The following is a 19,262-nucleotide window of genomic DNA, read 5'->3' as shown; positions in this document are numbered from 1 at the left end:
AATGTTAATAATTTCACTGTAATTAATATAGAGAGCAAATGACACCCAGTAAGATGCCTTCTGCCCTTTCCCTCTCCCATGCCCTGCACAAAGGGAGCAGCACCCCCACCCCAGGCTCCCCATACCCCGTCCCCCAACACGCTGCAGCCCCGTTCCCTCCCCATTCTTCTCCTCTATGCTAACCTGACTTCCAACAAATCATAGCTTATTATATACATGTGATTTCTAAAGGGCTTATGTTAGCATGGTATTGTTAAGCTCTCTTTTGAAGTGATTTTTAAAAGGGCACGTTAAAAATATAGTCCTGAACCAATACGATTCAACAAATATTTACTAAATGCCTGCGCTGTGCTAGGCACTGGGGAAGCAAAGATGAATACTACAGCCTAGGCCTTTAAAGATTCTTACAGTTTAGAAAGCATGTGGTTTTCACAGTGTGTGCGGAGGGGTGAGGTGCTGTCCTGGCAGAGAGCAGCCCGGCCAGGTGAGCTTGAAGACGTCGGGAGCTGCGCTGCACGTCTCACTAAGGAAGCTGAGTTTTATCTGTTTGGTGGCTGAGTGTCATTTACGCTCATTATGCAAAAGGACCAACAAGAAAAGTCTGAGCATTTAAACAATGATATGGTTTCAGGTGGAAGAACTGCCGAGGGCAGGTGGGGAGCTGCTGTAACAGAGCGGGTGACAACTCAACAAAGGCCTTGGCGGTGGAGATGGAGGCAGGTAAATCGACAGGTGCAATCATTCCTAACTCTGAAGTGTTATTTGCTAAAAGAAAAGAAAAACAATTGTCAGGGGAGAAAGAGAGGTCAGAAGTGAGACTCAAAGAAATTTCTAGAGTAGGTGACAAACTGTTTATTAACGCCATCAGAGACAGAAGAAGCATTCCAGACATCACAGTATCTTCAGTCCCCAGGCCTGGATATACCCTTAAGCCCTGCTCCCTGCCCCTCCTTACTGTCTCCCCTTGCAAAGCACAAACCCAGCAGCACCCACACCCACCTGCTTCATACCTGCCCCCAAACACCTGCTGGAATGGTGGGGAGGGGGGCGTGCACATAAATGACCACACGTCAGGGACCACTGATAGCAAGTGGGCACTCAACACTCCTTTTGTTTCACAACTTCTCTCTCTCGGCAAATCTCCTCAGCACCCACCACTGGGCTCCCACACCCACGCAGGGACCAGCGGCTCCAATCATGAGCCCATGAAAGGGTGCAGCGCTCTCACTCTTTCCAGAGCGCACACCTGCCGGGCCGTGGGCTTCACCCACTTCTGCAACAACCGCCCCTCCTTCCTGTATGAAGCCCTCGCTGCTGGGCTCACTTCCATCAGTGCACAAACACGCCCCGGCATCTTATAAAGAGATAAATCCCCTCTGACCTCCAGCCACCACCCTGCTTCCCCGCTCCTCTTCACGGTGAACATTCTGGAAATGATAAAATTTCTCTTTCACCAGTGCTTATCTCCACAATGAGCTCCCCCAGTTCACTGAGACAGGCTCACTCAGGCCACCTGCGACCTCCAGGTTGTTAAACCCAAGGTCACGTCTCTAGGCTCACCCTGTTGATGCTCCACAAAGCAGCGAACAAAAAGACCCCTTTCCTTCTCCAAACACCATTATCCCTTGGCTTTGGGGACACAGAGCCGACCTCCATGTGTCAGCACCACGGTCCCAGCAGGCACACAGAGGCTCGGTCACATCTGAAGGGTGGCTGAGTAACACAGAAGGAGACGCATGTCAACCACAGCAGGGAGCCATTCAGGACAGCGGTTAGGACGGAAGGGCTCGTCCATACAACGCATCAAGTTCCCTCAAAGAGATGTAACTAGCAGCCGAGGGAGGTGTTTGGTTCTGGAAATCAGAGACAGTCATTTTGCTCAGCACTTTTCATCACCCTTTTGGTAAACATTCTCCTAAGATATAAAGTTGTTAGGACATCATCCATTCTAGGGATTAGGTTTAACAGATTAATATTTAAAAGAACAATACATTCACTGTTCACTCTTGATAACTGTTTAACTTAACAATTACTTAACCTATGAAGTAGAATGCTTTGCTGGTGTGACGCAGGTAGGTCAGCTTAACTGCGCTGGGCTGGATGTGGGGAAAATAACTGTAGAAGACTGAGGGAAAACAGTCAAGTCCCAGAGGACAAGCGCACGCGCACACGCACACACACACACACACACACACACACACACACACACACTCTCTCTCTCTCTCTCTCATGTCCACACGTGTGCACGCACACCTTTGTGCATACAGCTGTATATTTTAATCCAATTGTATATTCAGTTATACGTATGTTTATATGTGCAGATGAAAGTGAACAAGTTAGAAGTTAAAATAGAAGTATATTTCTATGACTCCCTGCCTAACCAACTATTTCATTAACTAGCCAAGAGCAGGCCCCAATCACCTGCTTCTACAAAATAATGTGATAATGGCATGTACAAAACAATATCTGAGATAAGTAGTGTTCATAACTTATTAGCCCTTACTGATTTTACTGTCACCCCCTTACTTGAGGTCACTCCAAAGAACAAACAAAGTCTTACAGTTTCTTCTGGAAGGAAGGGAGGGAGGGAGGGAGGGAGAGGAGAGGAGATGTTTTAAAGAAATATGAGAAACTTCTAACAGTGCTGGCTATAAAGACAACTTCTGAAAAGCTTATCAACTCATTGGATATGAGTATCAACTCATTTACTCCTATTATAAGTTACTGGTATCTCCCCATGAGAGAAGGTATGTAAGACCAATACATTATTTTTAAAACTCAATGAGGCAGTTTTAAGATGATTCAGTTTTTCTTTTGTTTTTCGATTTTCCCCATCCCTTCTTCCATAACCACTTTCCTTTCTGAGCTTATTCTGTGCTGCTGTTGTTGGGGTTTTGCCAATACCTGGAGGAAAACCTCACCTGTTATGGACAATTTCCAGACCTCTGATCCTTGCTTCTCTTCACACCTTTTGGACACATTTAATGTCCAATAAAGGTGCCCTTCCATGACATAATTCACCAGCGAGTTGTTTTTTAAATGCCATCCTGCATCTCCAAATAAGGCATCGCGTGACATAACAAATGTGTGCCCTTTCAAGAATATGATCTCCTAACCCTATACAGCCCTTTACGTGGAATAAGGAATACTTAATTGCGCCTTCACTGCCTACCACAGAGACACAGAATCATTCTTCCACTGTTTCACCCTCTTTCACTACTGAAAACAACTAGCAAGTTCTCAGAGCGATCAGTTAACTCACCACACAACACCGGCAAGCTGAAAGGAGGCCTATGATTTTTAATCTCAAGCAGCTCACTGTTTGTCATGTGAATCAAAAGGAGAAGAGTATTTCAGCCTCTCAGAACTGATTAGTTAAATGTCTTGTTTCCCCACTAATCCTCATTATAGCTGCCAGCTCTAATTCAAAATGTGATTATTAAGAGTACCATAGCATAATTTCAATTTTTCAATTGTGGGTATATTTGGTATCAATGGCAGAGAAGCACTACCTGTACGTGGACACAGCCACCATGGCGCAAATCAACAGTGCACGCCCTTCTCTGACTCCTGCCAGTGTTAGCTGAGACCTAACGGACCAGCCGCCCTGGCCTTTCCAGCCACGTGACGCAGGTCTGGAAACCTGATGCCTGTCAATGGTACCATCACAGATGCCTGGCAACTACTCCACGCCCAGAAGTGCACGTCTACTCCAGATAAACCATCCTCTTCTCGTGGCCCTACCCGAGCTACTGTTCGTGTTTACACTGGCGTCCTTCACTCCTGTTTCTGTGCCATCACTCATGCTCTTCACTGTGTTCAGATTTCCTTTCCAACCACTGCCCAACAGCCCAACTCAAGATTCACTTCAAGAGCCACCCTTCACCACCATCCACATACATGGAAATACCTCTGACTTTGATGGGATTTTGCCTTTGGTGTGGCTTTGCTGCACTGATTCACACTGTACCGTTTAATGACCCCTGGGCAATTTTTTCATGTGGCACACCCAACAGCCTCATCTCCCCAACCAGGTATTAAATTACCTGCCTGCAGGACGGAGACCACCTTGCTTGCATGTAGATGCCACAACTCAGAGACCAAACAGGAGGGCTTCCTGCAAGTTTTCACCAAACTTGGAAATAACGTGGAAATATGTCTCAAAATTGGAACTCTACCAAACCTACTTCAGAATGAGATAGAATAACCCATAAATATGAAAAGGGCCTGTGAACCAATCCTAAATTCTGATGGCATTTCAACATCAGCAGTTCCCACACACAGTGCTTTCCAGGTTACAGATCTCATCTCTCACGCCACATGTAGTGCACAGACTGCTTTGCCTACGAGGTCTGCTGCCTGACAAAACGTGATACCTGGACTCTAAGGCCCATGCATTGGATGCTCCGCCCCTCTGTGTAGGTCTCTGTCCCCAATCCCACTGGCTCCCGGCTTTAATTACGAACCTTCTCTCTGCGTCTTCCAAGTTCCTAGGCTTACGGCTAGTCTGGGCTTATCCTCCCCTTCAACCTTACAGCCCCTCCCCGGGTATCACACTGATATGAAGGGGAACAGACTGCTTACCAATTGCTCTGAATGTGAAAAATAGAGACAGTTTTTAACTGTCAGAGCAATAAAAATATTATCTGTTTATGATTAAATATAGTGTACACAATCATTTCTATTAAAAGGCCTTCCTTGGAGGCCTCTATGATAAAAATTGATTCTCAGAAAATCAGATTCAATGTTTTAGTAGGAGTGGGTTTTTTTTTTTCAAGATTGTGACCAACATATATTCAAGAAGAGTCTGCATAGCAATAATGCTTCATGTCTAAAACATCTAGGGTACTGGGTTTGTTTTTTTGGGTTTTTTTTGCAAATACATATAAAAATAATTGACATATTAGTAGAAAAAGATTCCAATTCTATGAGTTAATATACAACCTAGGTAAGGGAATTCCCTGGTGGTCCAGCGGTTAGGACTCTGCACTTTCACTGCCAAGGACCTGGGTTCAATCCCTGGCTGGGGAGCTAAAATCCCTCGAGACGTGCGGAATGGCCAAAGAAAAAGAACAAAATAGGTAAGCTCTTTCTTTCTCTAATAAACAACCCAAACAGCAAGCTGGAAGTTTGGAAACATAGTCTGGGCCTTTAATACCTAAATTATTACATAGAATTATCAGCCTTTCAAAGAAGTTAGCAGCTAAAAACTAACATTAATCTGAATTACTATTCTGTGACTCTACTATAAATAGGCTTGAGCATCATAGACTGGGGGAATTTTAGAAGGGAGAAAAGTTAAGAATATAACAACTCCTATTACAGTTCCTTAAATACACTGATTTAGAGCACATGAGAGCAGTAAATAAACACTATTAATATTTTCCTGGCCATTGTGTACAGAAAACCAAATGTTCTCTTAAAAACCATTTCTGAACCTGCACCTTCAGCTGAGATAATTTTCCTCTGTTGCTTCCCACCCCCACCACTGCTGCAAATGATGCCTTTGAAAAACTTAGGGGGGGAAACGCCTTCCTCAAGACACTTCACAACCCTCTGCCTGCCATGGTCTTAATAGACCAACCTACCTACCATGACCACAGGTGTGAACAGCGGGGCACAGCCTGGACCACTTCATGACCACAACCGCTTTGCTTATAGGCTTGGAAAAACACGTACCGTTTATGTGGTTTCTCTGGTCATCTACGGCAAGTGTCCACTCTGGCCTTTGCCTAAATGAGCATGGGAATACCCTCTGCTGTGTTCCTACCTTACCTTTGCTCACCATCCTCTGATCACACGAAGACACTGAGTTTATTTCAAATAAAAGAAAAACATAACTATATATTGTACATTGCTTCCAGAACACAAATTGTACTCCAAATAAGAGTTTAGCTTTATTGTAACAACAGCATCACATGTAACATTGTGTAAGACAGCCACTCACGCAAATCTCCATGTTTCAAAACTCGGTAAGCTTCTAACACGTTTACGATAAAACTCATAAAACAACATCTTATTACTGATGTGGCTTGGAGTGGGGCAGAGTGAGTAGGTTGTCACCGACAGTCACAAAGGAATTCACAAGCTCCATAAACGTTAAAAATCTCATCAAGGGACAATGTTCATGCTTGAATAACCAAAATACAGAACCACCTTTTATCTGTCTAAGAAGAAAACAAAAATAAAAATAAAAACATGGAATGCTGGCCTAAATGTCAACTGAGGAATGCAAGCAAGCTCGTGACGTCCGGAAGCCAAAGGGCAGAATTTCTGCAGTGCACACCCCGCCCCCCCCCCCGCCACTGGATGATAGCACATGTCAAAGCAATTTCCTGAGAATGAGTTACAAACATGAAAACGTTATCCAAAGTGCTTTGGTCCAAAACGAACTGTTCAGGGTGAATTACCTGTCAAAAGGAGTTGAAACTTTCAAGAGCATGGTCAGGTTGCTTATTATATATATGGATAACCAATTTCCGAGCTAACATGAGAAAAACATGGTGAGTGGAGAGAGTCATCTGTGAACTAGTTGCTTTATGAAACCAGACTGCTACTAACACCTCGTCCACATGACCCTTTAATCAAACCTCAGTGTTTCCTGGAGAGGAAAACACCTATGACTCACTAATGTCAACCTTTAAGGTAGGACCAGCAGAGGGCCCTTCCTACAAAATCAATCTCAGGACTGTTCCCAAGGCAACATCTCCAAGGGAAACAAACAACTTGGATGCAGCAAAGGTCACCAAGCGCAACGTGAAGAAACAACCTATAAATAGTGCGGGCTTGTCATTCATTAGAAACACCATCCCTCCTTCATCCCATTACAGCCCAGACTCACCAGCAGTTGACAGCCAGCCAGAGAAAGAGTAACTCATGTCATCTTTGAAAATAATCAGATTGAAGGCCAATGTGTTCATCAAACAGGCCTGAACTGCAAGTCCTCTTTCTTGTAGAACAGCAGTTTTCTGAACACTGGATTCCCTTTCCACAAGTTAGGACAAGCTGTCACTTGAAGCTGGTGATGGCTGGTAGTCAAGAAAGATGGGCACGGGCTCCTGTGCCATTCTGGGCACTCAGTCTATAGATTTCATTTGTACAACAGAACTTGTATCAAGATGATGAAGTCACTAACCTCAGTCCTCTCCAAGATGCATAAACTTCAAATCACATTCATTATAGCATTATTTATAACAAAAAGTATCAGAAACTTACCCTTTACAATTATTAACCAAACTGTGGAAAGTTCAAATAAATGAACATTAAACAGACACCCTAATGCATAACGAGCAAGTCTGTACAAAGAGTTTTTGACATTAACAAGTCAAGTGCATACATACACTTTAATTGAAATTAGCAAGACATTAAATCGTTTACAGAGTATGCTCTTAAGTATGCAGAACACACATGCAAGGCTAGATGGGAACAGGGTAGAATATTAAAGGATGATTATCTTGGTGGGATGAATTGGGAGCCTGGGGTTGACATATATATGCTAATATGTATAAAACAGAAAACTAATTAAAATAAAGTTAAAAAAAGGAAAAAAAAGAAAGCACTTCAAATTTTTAAAAAATGGATGATTATCTTGGATAAGAGACTGCAGATGATATTTTTCCTTCTCTTTATGCAGTAATTATCATTACTTTTTATATTAAAATTAGGTATAATTTTTAAAATAAGCCAATGCTTAAATACTATTTGCCTCTACCCACTTCCAAGTTCAGAAATAGAGTCAGAGCCCCCAGAGAGGGAGCAAACAGTAGGTTCTGTGTTTCAAGGAAACAGAATCCCTGGATGACAGGACTCAGTCACAGGGTCACACCAGGCCTACCAGGCAGAATTCGAGGGTGGACAGCCACCCACCAGCCTACACTGCCAGAGTTTCCTCGGTTATAAAATGCAGGTAACATCTTGCCAAAAACTTAAAACCTCATTCTAATCACGTGACTACATCAGACAAACCCAAATTGAGGAACATCATACAAAACACCTGAGCAGTACTCTTCAAAAATATCAGAGTCATGAAAGATAAGGAAACACAGAAGAACTGCCAGTGATTGGAGGAGACTAAGGAGCAACAGCAAATAAACGCAAGGTGGAATCCTAAATAGGATCTTGGAACAGAAGAGAACGCCTAGTGCAAAGTAAGTGAAACTCACGTAAGATCTGTAGATGTATTAATTGTATTACAGTCATACCAGATGTTATAATTTCAGAAGAAGCTGGATGAGGGGGTATACGGGAACTCTACCATTTTTTGCAATTTTTCTGTAGGTCCAAAATTAATTCAAAATTAAAAGTTAAAAAAAAATGCAGGCAACAACCACATCTACCTCAAAGGACAGTCATGAGGTTAAATGATTTATATATAAATTTATTTTCAACTGATGCCTGGCAAACAGAAAGCACTACCTACCAAAGCCTTAGCTACTGTTCTCTCATCATTTTAGTACCACTACAACTGGGACTTCTGATACGATGACAACTCCCACCAGGGCTATCCCCATTCTGTAGCTAGTGCTACTGTAAGAGCAACAAATAAGCAGGCAGTGGTGCTTCCCTCCCGCGTGGGGCCATCTTCCAAGGAGAATAACGCCTGCCGACCTGACCTGGGAGCAGCAGGAAGTCGGGGAGGCCTGGGAACTGCGCTGGAGGCTGCCCGCATGAGAGACGGCGCCTTGGGCCCCCTTCCTGCCAGCCTGGGCCCACCCCAGCACCTCCTGTACCTCACCGCCCGACACAAATGACCTTTCCCCACCTTGCTCACTCTTTCTATAAAAATCTGTAAAACACATTCTTCACATGTCCCTGATCCACTCAGAATGACTTATCAAGAATGTACCCTGATATTTTTAGCAGAGAGTTAGGTTATAGAAGGTGGGGAGTGGCAGGGCGCTGATTGCTACGCTTTACTACCTTTAGTCAATTTCAAGTATTTATTTAGTAATTTTAAATAAAGATACTTAATCCGTTAAAATTTTACAATCTTTAGTCAAAATAAAAATATGTAATTGTGAAACACACACAATGAGGGGAAAAATCACTCCTGAAACTCAGTGGTTCCGGGGAACCTGCCCAGGGGCAGTACACTGATGACAGGGGAGCCCCGACCCTCTCTGGCCCTAGCTGCCTGGAAGCAGAAAAGAGCTGCCCCAGGCCCAGCCCCCAGACTGTGGTCTGAAGACCTGAAGAAAAAACACAGGCACGGCCATCAAATGGTGCAAACGTGAGGGGCACAAGCCATAGATCAACAGCCAGCACCCAGGAGCCAAAGTCCCAAGGAGAACACCCCTGAGAGCCTGAGAGAGCAGGAAAGGTCCCCAGAGATGAGACCGCAGGGTCCCCGGGGTTGGCCCAGTCCCTACTTTCTGTTTCTAGTCCCTAGTCCCACGTGGGGCCAGGGAACCCTCTTGGCCTCGCTTTAGATGTGTATGAGACTCCCTGGTACAGAGGGAGTTTTTATTCCCTACGAACAAACGTGTCCTCAACTAGCCGGGCACATCCACGTAGCATGCAACCCGCATGTCCTTTGTCCTTGCCCTTTGTTACAGAGGCTGGAATAGTGTGTATAATGTAAAGAGTCCTTTCCCAAGGTTTATATACCAACACCTCAAGGTACTGGCTTGCTTTGTGTCAGTAGAACAGGAAACCTAGAGAGACGAGTTCTGCAAAAGAACTCATTCTGCAAAAAGATGTCAAGCACCACAGAAAATCTATCCCAGAACGTCTATAAATACCTGCTTCGTGGAAGAAACATGGATTCCTTGATGAACACGGAACCAGAGAGAAGGATGTACCAGCAGGTCCCAATATCATCAGGACTGAAAAGAAAAGAAAAGAAAAGAAAAGAAAATTAGATGGTTATCTCTAACAAATAAAAAATATATATATATACACAGCGCACAGTACCCATGGTACTCTCAGAATCCTGACGAACAACGAAATGTCGTAAAACATGTACCTAAAATACCATTCTTCAACTATCGGAATCATTTTTAAAAATTATTTTTCACACCTAAATGAGCTAAAGATATTTATCAGTATATTTAAATGTTTTAAACATTCCTTAGACCTATAGCATCTGCCATTCCAAGTTTTATTTTTTAGTTTAACTTTTTTGAGCTAAAAATACTTTCCCTTGCTTCACAAAACAAACAATACAAAGAGGTAAACAGTGGAACTCAGTTTTCCCACCCTCTTCCCTGTCCACTAAGCCCCCACATTTCTCCACCACACTCGCCGGCATCTTTCAGAAGTTGCTCACACACACGCACACAAGGATGGATACTCGTTCTTATCCCCTCCACCCCCTTTCCTTCTTTTTACAGAAAAGGTGGCACACACTGTAGCATTCCTTCCTCTGTGCTAACACAGAGACCTTCCCATCAGACGACACCTGTCTGGTTAGATGTGCCTGATTTGACTTAAGCAAGTCCCTACTGCTGGTCACTTCAGTAGTTTCCTGGGTATGCAACTATTTAAAAAGAAAATAAAAACTGTAATGAGTAACCTTGTATCAACAGGAGTAACCTTGACTAGAAACTAGACCTGCAGCTGCTGAGTCAATGGGCACAGACACTATAACTCTGATAAATACTGTCCTGGTGGTTAGTTAGTAACTTATGTGCCTACCTCCTCCCCACAGTGTGGCTGGCAGAGTCTATTTATCTAACAAATGTTTAACAGTTTCACGATGAGGGCTGTCCTAGGTGCTGAGGACCCTTCAGGAAACAAGAACAAAAATCTCTATCCTCATGAAAGTTTTATCCTGCTGGCACAGTACACATAATAAACAATAAATACAATAAATTAGTAAGTTACAAATCCTTGCTCCGGGGAATCAGTTGGTATAGGGGAAGGAACATAGGGGTGGGGTGTTACAATTTTAAACATGTGGTGGACACATCTTGTTGAGAAGAGCACATCTGAGCAAAGGAGAGGAGTAGCCAGTGGCTCCTGAAGGACAAGGCGGCTCAGCCACGGGCAGGGAGGGGCGTGGGGCAGCCACGGGCTGGGCAGCCGGGCAGGCTGGCCAGGGGGTGCAGCTGAAGTGAGGGGCGAGGGGCATGCCATCCCTGAGGCTGTTTATCACACTTTGGGGTTTTTGCCAATCTGCTCGGTGAAAACTGTATCTTAGTGTACTTTTATTTTTCTTCTTATTATTGTAAAAGCATCTTTTTTCTTATGTTCATGTGCCCTACGTATTTCTTTTTCTGTAAAATCAATTCATAACTTTTAGCCAATTTTCTATAAGTCGTGGGACTTTTTCTTATCTAGAAGCACTTTATAAAAATTAGCATTTTGCAGACATAAGCTGTGACAACCTTTTCCCCAGTTTGCTGCTCCTGTTTGAACTTTATCGTGCTCTTTGCCGTGTGTTAAGTTCTTTTCTTTTACAGAGGCAAGATTATCAAATGTATTAGTCAGGATACAGGCTCAGCTACTATGAAAACAAAACAGAAAGCTAAACATAGCAGTGGCTGAACCACGGAGGAAGTTCATTTCTCTCACACGTGTAGCGTGGTGTCAGGAACGCAGGCTCTTTCTGCTGAGTGGCTGGGTCACCCCAGCCTGTGGCCTCCATCTCAGACTCTAAGGAGTGGCTCCAAACCTCCCCACCGTGTCCACATTCTAACCACAGGAAGGAGGTACAGAGCCCAGGCCACCTCTTCTGAGAGGACAGCGTGGAAGCTGCATCCCAGTAAACCACACTCGGGTTGCAAGGGGGTCTTTGGCAACCTCTGCCAAATCTTTTTATTTTTTTCCTTTCAGCAAATGGATTCCAAAAGTTTTTAAAGGACATCAAGTTCTATTTACAATTCTGAATAATTAAGTTATTTAAAACACTAATCAATACCATCTAATCATTTTCATTGCTATCTGCTTCCAAAGCGAATCAGCAGCAAGTCACTGTTTCCTCCCAGGTCCAATCTTTACCAATTTCACAACTGCTTAGTCCTCAATAGCAAAGCCTCAAGAAAACACGAAGGAAAATATTGTCAAATAGAGATAGTTTCAATGAAACCATCAAAGTAAAATGATTCTCAAATGAAAATGCAAAGTACTTCAAAAAATAATTTATACCCTTTTCTCTCCAGTTTTCAATCATGAGCTTTTGCAATCAACAATCATTCCCCTAGTTTGGGGGAAAAAATGTACTTGTCTTCCTTAACATTCAATGACAGTGTTATTATTAATTCTGATTTCTGTCCAGGAAAAATGTGTTCTGCCAGATGCAAGAACATTTTTTAATAACAAGTAATAAAACACTGAAATAAAAAGAAGAAAAAAGGAATTATCTTGTAAATTTATTTTAATCTGTTCTTGCACTTAACAATGTTCCCTTTATCACCGAAAGGCTGGTCAAAGGGAAATGAAATCTAGAAAAGTAGGAGATCAAGGTCGATCACCACTAACTAAGCATGTAACCAGAGCTGTGCACGGAGGCTCAGTAAACACAAATGACGACCATCCCGAGGTTGATATCATGGTAAGAAGCATAATAAATGTCACACGGTTCAGAGGAACTGTGACGCAGAGAATATACCATTTCCTGGCTTTTTAGTTATTCCGCATCTGTCCATTTTGAAGGTAAAATTACTATGGACAAAATTAACACAAAGTTTGTAAACACAGCTTTCCTGGTGCTGATCATAAAACACACATGAACTAAAAGGCAATCCATGTCCAAAGTGGATAAAATACTGTGACAGCAAATATTCTGGCCCCTAAATACCTACCAATCACCCCACAGTTAGGGTTGACTCCTATATCAGGAAAGCTTCGGCAAAGATTTAAGGAAGTGAAGATAAGAAACTGGTCCTCTCCAACTCTCTCACTTATTATAACTTCACTTGCCTGCTAGACGAGCTCTTTCTCTCCCTTCTCTAAAAACTTCAAACTTAACTCGCAAGAGCTGTGTTTGCCGGAGGAGGCATTTGCAGCAAATGACCATTCGGATGTTGACTGGATCTGGTAAGCATCTACTACCTGCCATGTCAAATAAGACAGTTGTGATGCCTCTGTTGCTGAATTTTACTCTTTTAAATCTTTAAATCTTTTTACTCTTTAAATCTTGACTCTTCTAAAGATTCATGTCTTACAAAAGCAAGCTAATTAGAACTAAGAACACAAAAACAATGCGTCTCACTTTAAAGATGTTCTGGAAACAGCTGTAAGCTAGGAAAATACCTCCCCCCTTCACACCCACACCCCAAACCATTCAGGTTTGGTTTCTGTTCTGAGAATTCCTCGTTGTGAGATGCCACCATGAAACCTGTTTTACTCAGTCTTAATCAGCCAGAAACGTCTCCTGACTCCAATAGAAACCGCCGCGCTACCCCGCCCCTCTTTCATTTATAATAATGCGTCAGGCGGGCAGTGGTCCAGTGCCAGGCACAACCCTTCGCTCCAAGGTCTGCAAACACATCCCTTCCCACAGGGCACCTGTCATCTGTGGGGCTCTACATGTGCCAAGGGATGACTGTTTCTTAGAAGAAAAGATGAAAAAGGAATTACCTAACAGTAACAGCATCAAACTTGTCTACACTTAGAGGGAAAGCAAAATGAACCCAAGATCTCACTTGCAGACACACTGGCAATGAAGCCGGCTAACAGAAGGCTGACTGGTATAATAATAATTTTTTATTATTCATATTACCTAGGACTAATACTGAGATTTTATTCTGTCTAGTAGTTCTCAAGATTCAATGTACATATGAGTCTCCTGGAATGTGAATTAAAAATGCATGTTCCCAGGCTCTACCCATCCCACTAAGCCCCCAGTACCTGATCACAGGTGGGAGACCCATCACAACACTGTCTAAACAAACATCCCAGGTGATTCTTACGCATGGGGACTTGCTGAAAAACCACGGGAAAAACTGCCTCGATATCAAGCCTCAATGGGAACAAATGGCAGGGAAAAAAACAAAAAAACCTACAACTCTGTCACTATCAACACAACTAGTTTTATTCCCTAATGTCATTTTAATTTTTATCAAATAGTTGTTTTAAGTTTTAAAGTTATGAGCTAAGGAGTTCCACCAAGGGTTTTTGAAATGGTAACAGCTGAATCTTGGAATAACTGTGACCGTTTCCAAATAACTTTACTCTTATATCACTAGTAACAGGTAGAAAAGAGAAGCCTAAAGATTAAAGAGGTACATCTAGCAAGGCAGGACTCTGCGAGTCTCTCCCATCATCGAAATGGACACTTAGAGATGACCTACAGGTGTCAGACGGAGCTAAGAACTCCAATGGGCAAATGATTTGACTCCGATACCTCCCTAAGCCTACACACGACAAGATGAAAGCCACAAAAACTCAGGGGCACGACAAGACCCTCTGCAAAGCTCCTGTTTTGATTTCCTCCACAGGGAGGAAATGAATCAAGCCAAACAAAGCAAGCAAACAAAATATAAACAGTCCATCATAAGACAACCGATTAGCTGTGCAGTGTGATCAAACAGAAGGACCCTGAAGCCATCAAGACTGACCAGTCCTGCCGCCCACTTCTCCCAAGCTAAACCAGAAGGGCAGGTCCAGCCTGGGGATGATGAGGAAGAGGCCAGGGTAACCTGGTCCCACTCTTTCCCACCTGACTTCCCTCTGTTCCTCAGCACAACCCCTTCCCAGGTGGCATCCCCCCATTTTCTAAGTTGCTCCCCTCCCCAAAGGAACGGGTCCTACACCACTTCTTCAATGAAGTCTTCTCACTCACTGTTTCCCACACTCCAAAATACTTATCACAACTAACTTATCCTACTGAATGTTTTTCTGTATCCATTTCTCATCCCTGACCACTCTAGGTACCTCCCTCCACCTGCACAGAGGCTCCCAGCAGGGAGGACTGCCAGCTGCAGCTTGTGGGAACGGGGCAGGATCTCAGGAGCATCTACTCAGGGAACCGAGATCATGACACGCTTCTGCTTATAACCCTCGGCTCCTGGACAGGAGGAAGCCCAGCCCTGACAGCCAGCACCTGAAAGCAGCAGTTTGTTGCCATGCAAAGAGCAAAGGTTTGGGAATACACATTCCTTCAGACCAGCCACGCAATCCTGGTGACGTCAGCACCTGGGGTTCTGGTTCCTCAACTGTAAAATGCAGATACTAGTGCCTCTTCATGAGGTCACTTCGATTTAATGAAACAGTACCTATCAAGCACCTTGCACAGCAGGGACATAAAACACTGCTTCTCTTCCTCCTTTTCCCTCCCTCACAACCACCACTGAAAGAGCCAGCCTACACCTCTACTCTCTGCTCCCAACCCCAACAGATCCAGCTTCAGACTGTACCCTGCTCAGCCATCCTACACCTTTTCCTCCACCTATGCCTCAGGGCCTTTGAACAAACCTGCTGTTCCAGTTCCTAAAGGGTACCTTCTGCCTAATAAACTCGTTACTCACCCTTTGAATTCCAGGTTAACGACCACATCCTCTGAGAAGTGTTTTAATATCTTCCAAATAAAATGAGTCCCTCTCTCCTGGGTTCCCAGACACTCTGGACTTGCTCGCATGAAGCAGGCTGTCATCATCATTTATCTCAGAAGTCTTCCTCCATCAGCTCTTAAACTCCTCTAGCTCATCCGTACCCCCAAACAGACATACTAGATAATGCTCGACTGGCACTCAGATATTTTATTAATAATTGAATTAATAGTGGAAGAGACACCAACTCAGATATGGTGTTAAAGTGTCTGAAAGTCAAAGATGTGTTTCAGTTCACCAGGAACCAGAAAAATGAAGCAAGGTTTAGAGCACATCCTTAGCAATACCCTAGATGTCCACAGGGTGGAGGTGCCTCGCCATGAAAGAGCTGCACATGCAGCTGCGAGGAGCCTGTTTATGAAGCTGGAGCAGACTGAATGCAGGGACCAAATCCAAGTTGATAAGGAGGCTGAAAGGATAATAAGCTAATAAATCACAAGAAAACAAATTAAATCAGCACAGATGATCATCAGAGGGCAAAAAGGTAGCTTGAGAAAAAGCTACTTTATTTAGTTGTTAATACAATGTGAAAACTTAAGTGGAGGCCAACTGGCCAAAAGGCTGCAAAAAGGACAGGGCGACTTGGGGGGTGGGGGGCGCTGTGGACAAGGGCACACCTGTCCCAGGAGACACGCAGCTTTACACCCGCCTCCCGCCGGCCACAAACTGACATCGTGTGTGTGTGTGCGCGTGTGTGCGTGTGTGTGTGTGTGTGTGTGTTTGCGGAGGGGAGTGTCAACCAACAGAAAGTGAAGGAATGGTCCCCACACAAAAAAACTAACAATCTGGGACCAGAAGTTAGTGCCCAAGGGGGGCGTTGGGGCTACAGGAAGGGGTTCCTCCCAGGGACCAGACCAGGGTCAGTGCTGCGTTGGCAGAGGCAGAAGGGCCCCGGCGGAGGGCACCTTTGCGGCACTGCACGTGGGCCACAGCTACGCATACAGCAGGACACGGAGAGGCACAGAGGCGGCAACCGTGCAGAAACAAGAGCAGCTGACACAGGCAGAAACATCCAGAAACGATGGAGAGGACACCCACTCGGGGAGAGGTGGGGACACGGCGGCCACATGTGCCAACAAGCATCAGGGTTTGGGACAGTTGAGAAAAGGAGGCTGCAGTGTATTATATAGACTACCCAGATGCTGCAACACATGCAAACAACAGCCGTCAGCATCTGGGAGAAACGGGGACAGGATTCTTACCACCCAGGCCTGCTGGCTCCATGTCTTAAGCCAAGAAACCAGAGGAGAAATAAAACGAGGACCATCCAAGTTCCACTAAGTAGGCAGAGACCACTGGCAAGGAACCCGGAGGGCCAGCCACCAGTGACCACCACTAGGAAAACGCCTGTTTCTTTTCCTGTATCTGCTCTCCCAGCAACATCCTCCAACCAATGGATAAACCAGGAAACAGAAAGTCTTCCTAAATTTCTCCCTCTGCACAACCCACCACCACATTCCGTGCGCTCCCCTCCGAAGCCCCTGCTGAAGTTCATGGCCTCATTCTTGCCCCTCCCTGCACTGTTACTAGACGCCTCTGATTGGTGTAGACTTGTACTCTCAAGTGTATGACTCTGCCAACAACCAAAGCAGGAATAACTTCACCTACTAACAACAAATTATCCTCTCCCCTTTCGCGGGAGTCCCCCAGTTGACTCAGACCAGAGGTTCTTAGTATGGTCGTGGGGAGCCCCTGGGGACAGAACCCTGTCCGGCCCTCTTCCCACCCTAACAGCTACTGCCATGGAGCTGAGGAGGATTTCCTACGAACAAAGTGTCCCAGGGCTTAAAACAGAAGTCCTAACAACGGCCACCTTCCAATATGCAGATGGCTTTTCAGATACACAATACTTGCACTCTTTTTCACAAATATATTGATAATACATCACTCCTGCTACTGGATTTATCAAAAAGTTTAATTTTTTTTTCTCCTCTGATGGGACTCTAAGCTTTAAACTCAAAAACAAAATATGTACTATGTATTTTTGTACGGCCAATGGCACAAAGTAAGCTCACTATAAAAGTTAATGCAATGCAACAAGTGTGGGACCCTAACAACACAAGGCAAAGGTCAAAAGAACCGTGACGTGCACACACCAGCTTCATCAGGCATAAAGTGTACAACATATTATAGAAAGAGCTCTAGCAAGAGTTAAAATGTACATTTCTGACCTACAGAACAGCAATACTGTACTATAAAATTACACACTTCATAATATTTAATTATATATAAGTATATAATCACAATAATCACAAATTCCCACACTTATGAAAACAACACATTTTAAAAGTAGAGGGTAAGTTTTTTTCCCATTTCCTGAAAGTTTCAAATCAAAAAGAAGTTACTTCACTTTTATCACTAAAAACTCTGAAAGAGAAAAGCATCATTTTAACATTAAGTTTTGCAGAAAACTCTTAGTCTCCTCTCAATAAACTATAGGTGCTTAGACCAACAAATCAGATAAATCAGTAACATCAATAAAACTCTGAAAACTGATAGAAATATTAAGGCTATTTCAGCTTTATTTTGAAAATATTTTATTTTGAATATATTAAAGTATTTGGAAAATATTTTTATTTTAAAAAAATATTTTGAAATTATAGGGAATAAGTGGGCATAATTGTTTTTAACCATGATAATTCACTTACCCAGCAGAGTGAACAATACAAACTACTAGAGAACTAGTAAAGCCAAAGATACTGTAGGTTCATCACTGTGCAGTCATCCTTACATGTATAAAATCCATTTTAAAAATGAAATGGGACTTCCCTGGTGGTGCAGTGTTTAAGAAACCGCCTGCCAATGCAGGAGACATGGGTTCGAGCCTTGGTCCGGGAAGATCCCACATGCTGCGGAGCAGCTAAGCCTGTGCACCACAACTACTGAGCCTGCGCTCTAGAGCCCGAGAGCCACAACTATTGAGCCCATGTGCCACAACTACTGAAGCCCGCACGCCTAGAGCCCGTGCTCTGCAACAAGAGAAGCCACTGCAATGAGAGGCCCACGCACCGCAACAAAGAAAAGCCCCCACTCGCCGCAACTAGAAAAAGCCCACGCACAGCAACAAAGACCCAACACAGCCAATTAATTAATTAATTTTAAAAAAATGAAATGAAGGAATGACGTCTTGGGAGTTATGAAGTTACTCAACACACTTTTTTTTGAATGAAAGAAAAGACATCACTGCAGATTATGTGTTTGTGACAATGCATCTACCAATGATTCGGCTATACTGAGGGCGGAGGGCTCTACCCAAGGGCTCGACAATGTCTCAAATTTAAGAGAGCAGCCAAAGTTAACTCTTCTGAAAACTACCAGTGGGTCATGAAATTAATTCACAAATGGGCATCTTTCAGAGTCAGGCATAGCAGTTTCATTTGCATGGCAAACCTATTCCTCATCTAGAGAACACCGGCACCCGAAATGCTACGGAGAACTCAGACATCTGGAGGCTGACCAAACCCGCCCACCCACTGCCAAGCTCCCAGGTGCCAGCACCGCGACCCACACTGATCAGAAAGCATAGGTAGGGAGCCTCATTCGTCCACGGCACTTTAAGCAGCTGTTTTACTTAAGGGAAGCTCAGGTTTTTATTCACTAAGTAGTTTCACAGACAATCGATACCAAGAACCTAACACCTAACGTGCAATTGGATGTTTTACCTGGAAGTTAGATCATAAAGAAGGTCTTTCTTTGCTGATGTAGTAAAGGAATATCTCCCTTGAAATAAATGCAAAAAATAACAACAGAGAACAGACAACATGCAAATGT

General features: G+C 43.8%; 1 protein-coding gene across 8 annotated transcripts in view; it reads right to left on the bottom strand.

Annotated features, from left to right (window-relative positions):
- The window catches only part of RAPGEF2 (Rap guanine nucleotide exchange factor 2), a 252,724-nt gene that overhangs the window by 140,032 nt on the left and 93,430 nt on the right, over positions 1-19,262 (bottom strand). For 7 of the 8 annotated variants that reach the window (XM_057726290.1, XM_057726289.1, XM_057726283.1 and 4 more), the window contains exon 4: positions 9,741-9,824. In XM_057726290.1, coding sequence (XP_057582273.1) covers positions 9,741-9,824 — 84 coding nt within the window. Of the gene's footprint in view, positions 1-9,740; positions 9,825-19,262 lie in introns of those variants that run through there. The other variant, XM_057726291.1, reaches the window with a different exon arrangement.

Source organism: Hippopotamus amphibius, chromosome 3 (genome assembly GCF_030028045.1).
Source record: "Hippopotamus amphibius kiboko isolate mHipAmp2 chromosome 3, mHipAmp2.hap2, whole genome shotgun sequence".
NCBI lineage: Eukaryota > Metazoa > Chordata > Mammalia > Artiodactyla > Hippopotamidae > Hippopotamus > Hippopotamus amphibius.
Note: the sequence above shows the minus strand (reverse complement) of the source record. Positions and strands in the feature narration are given on the sequence as shown.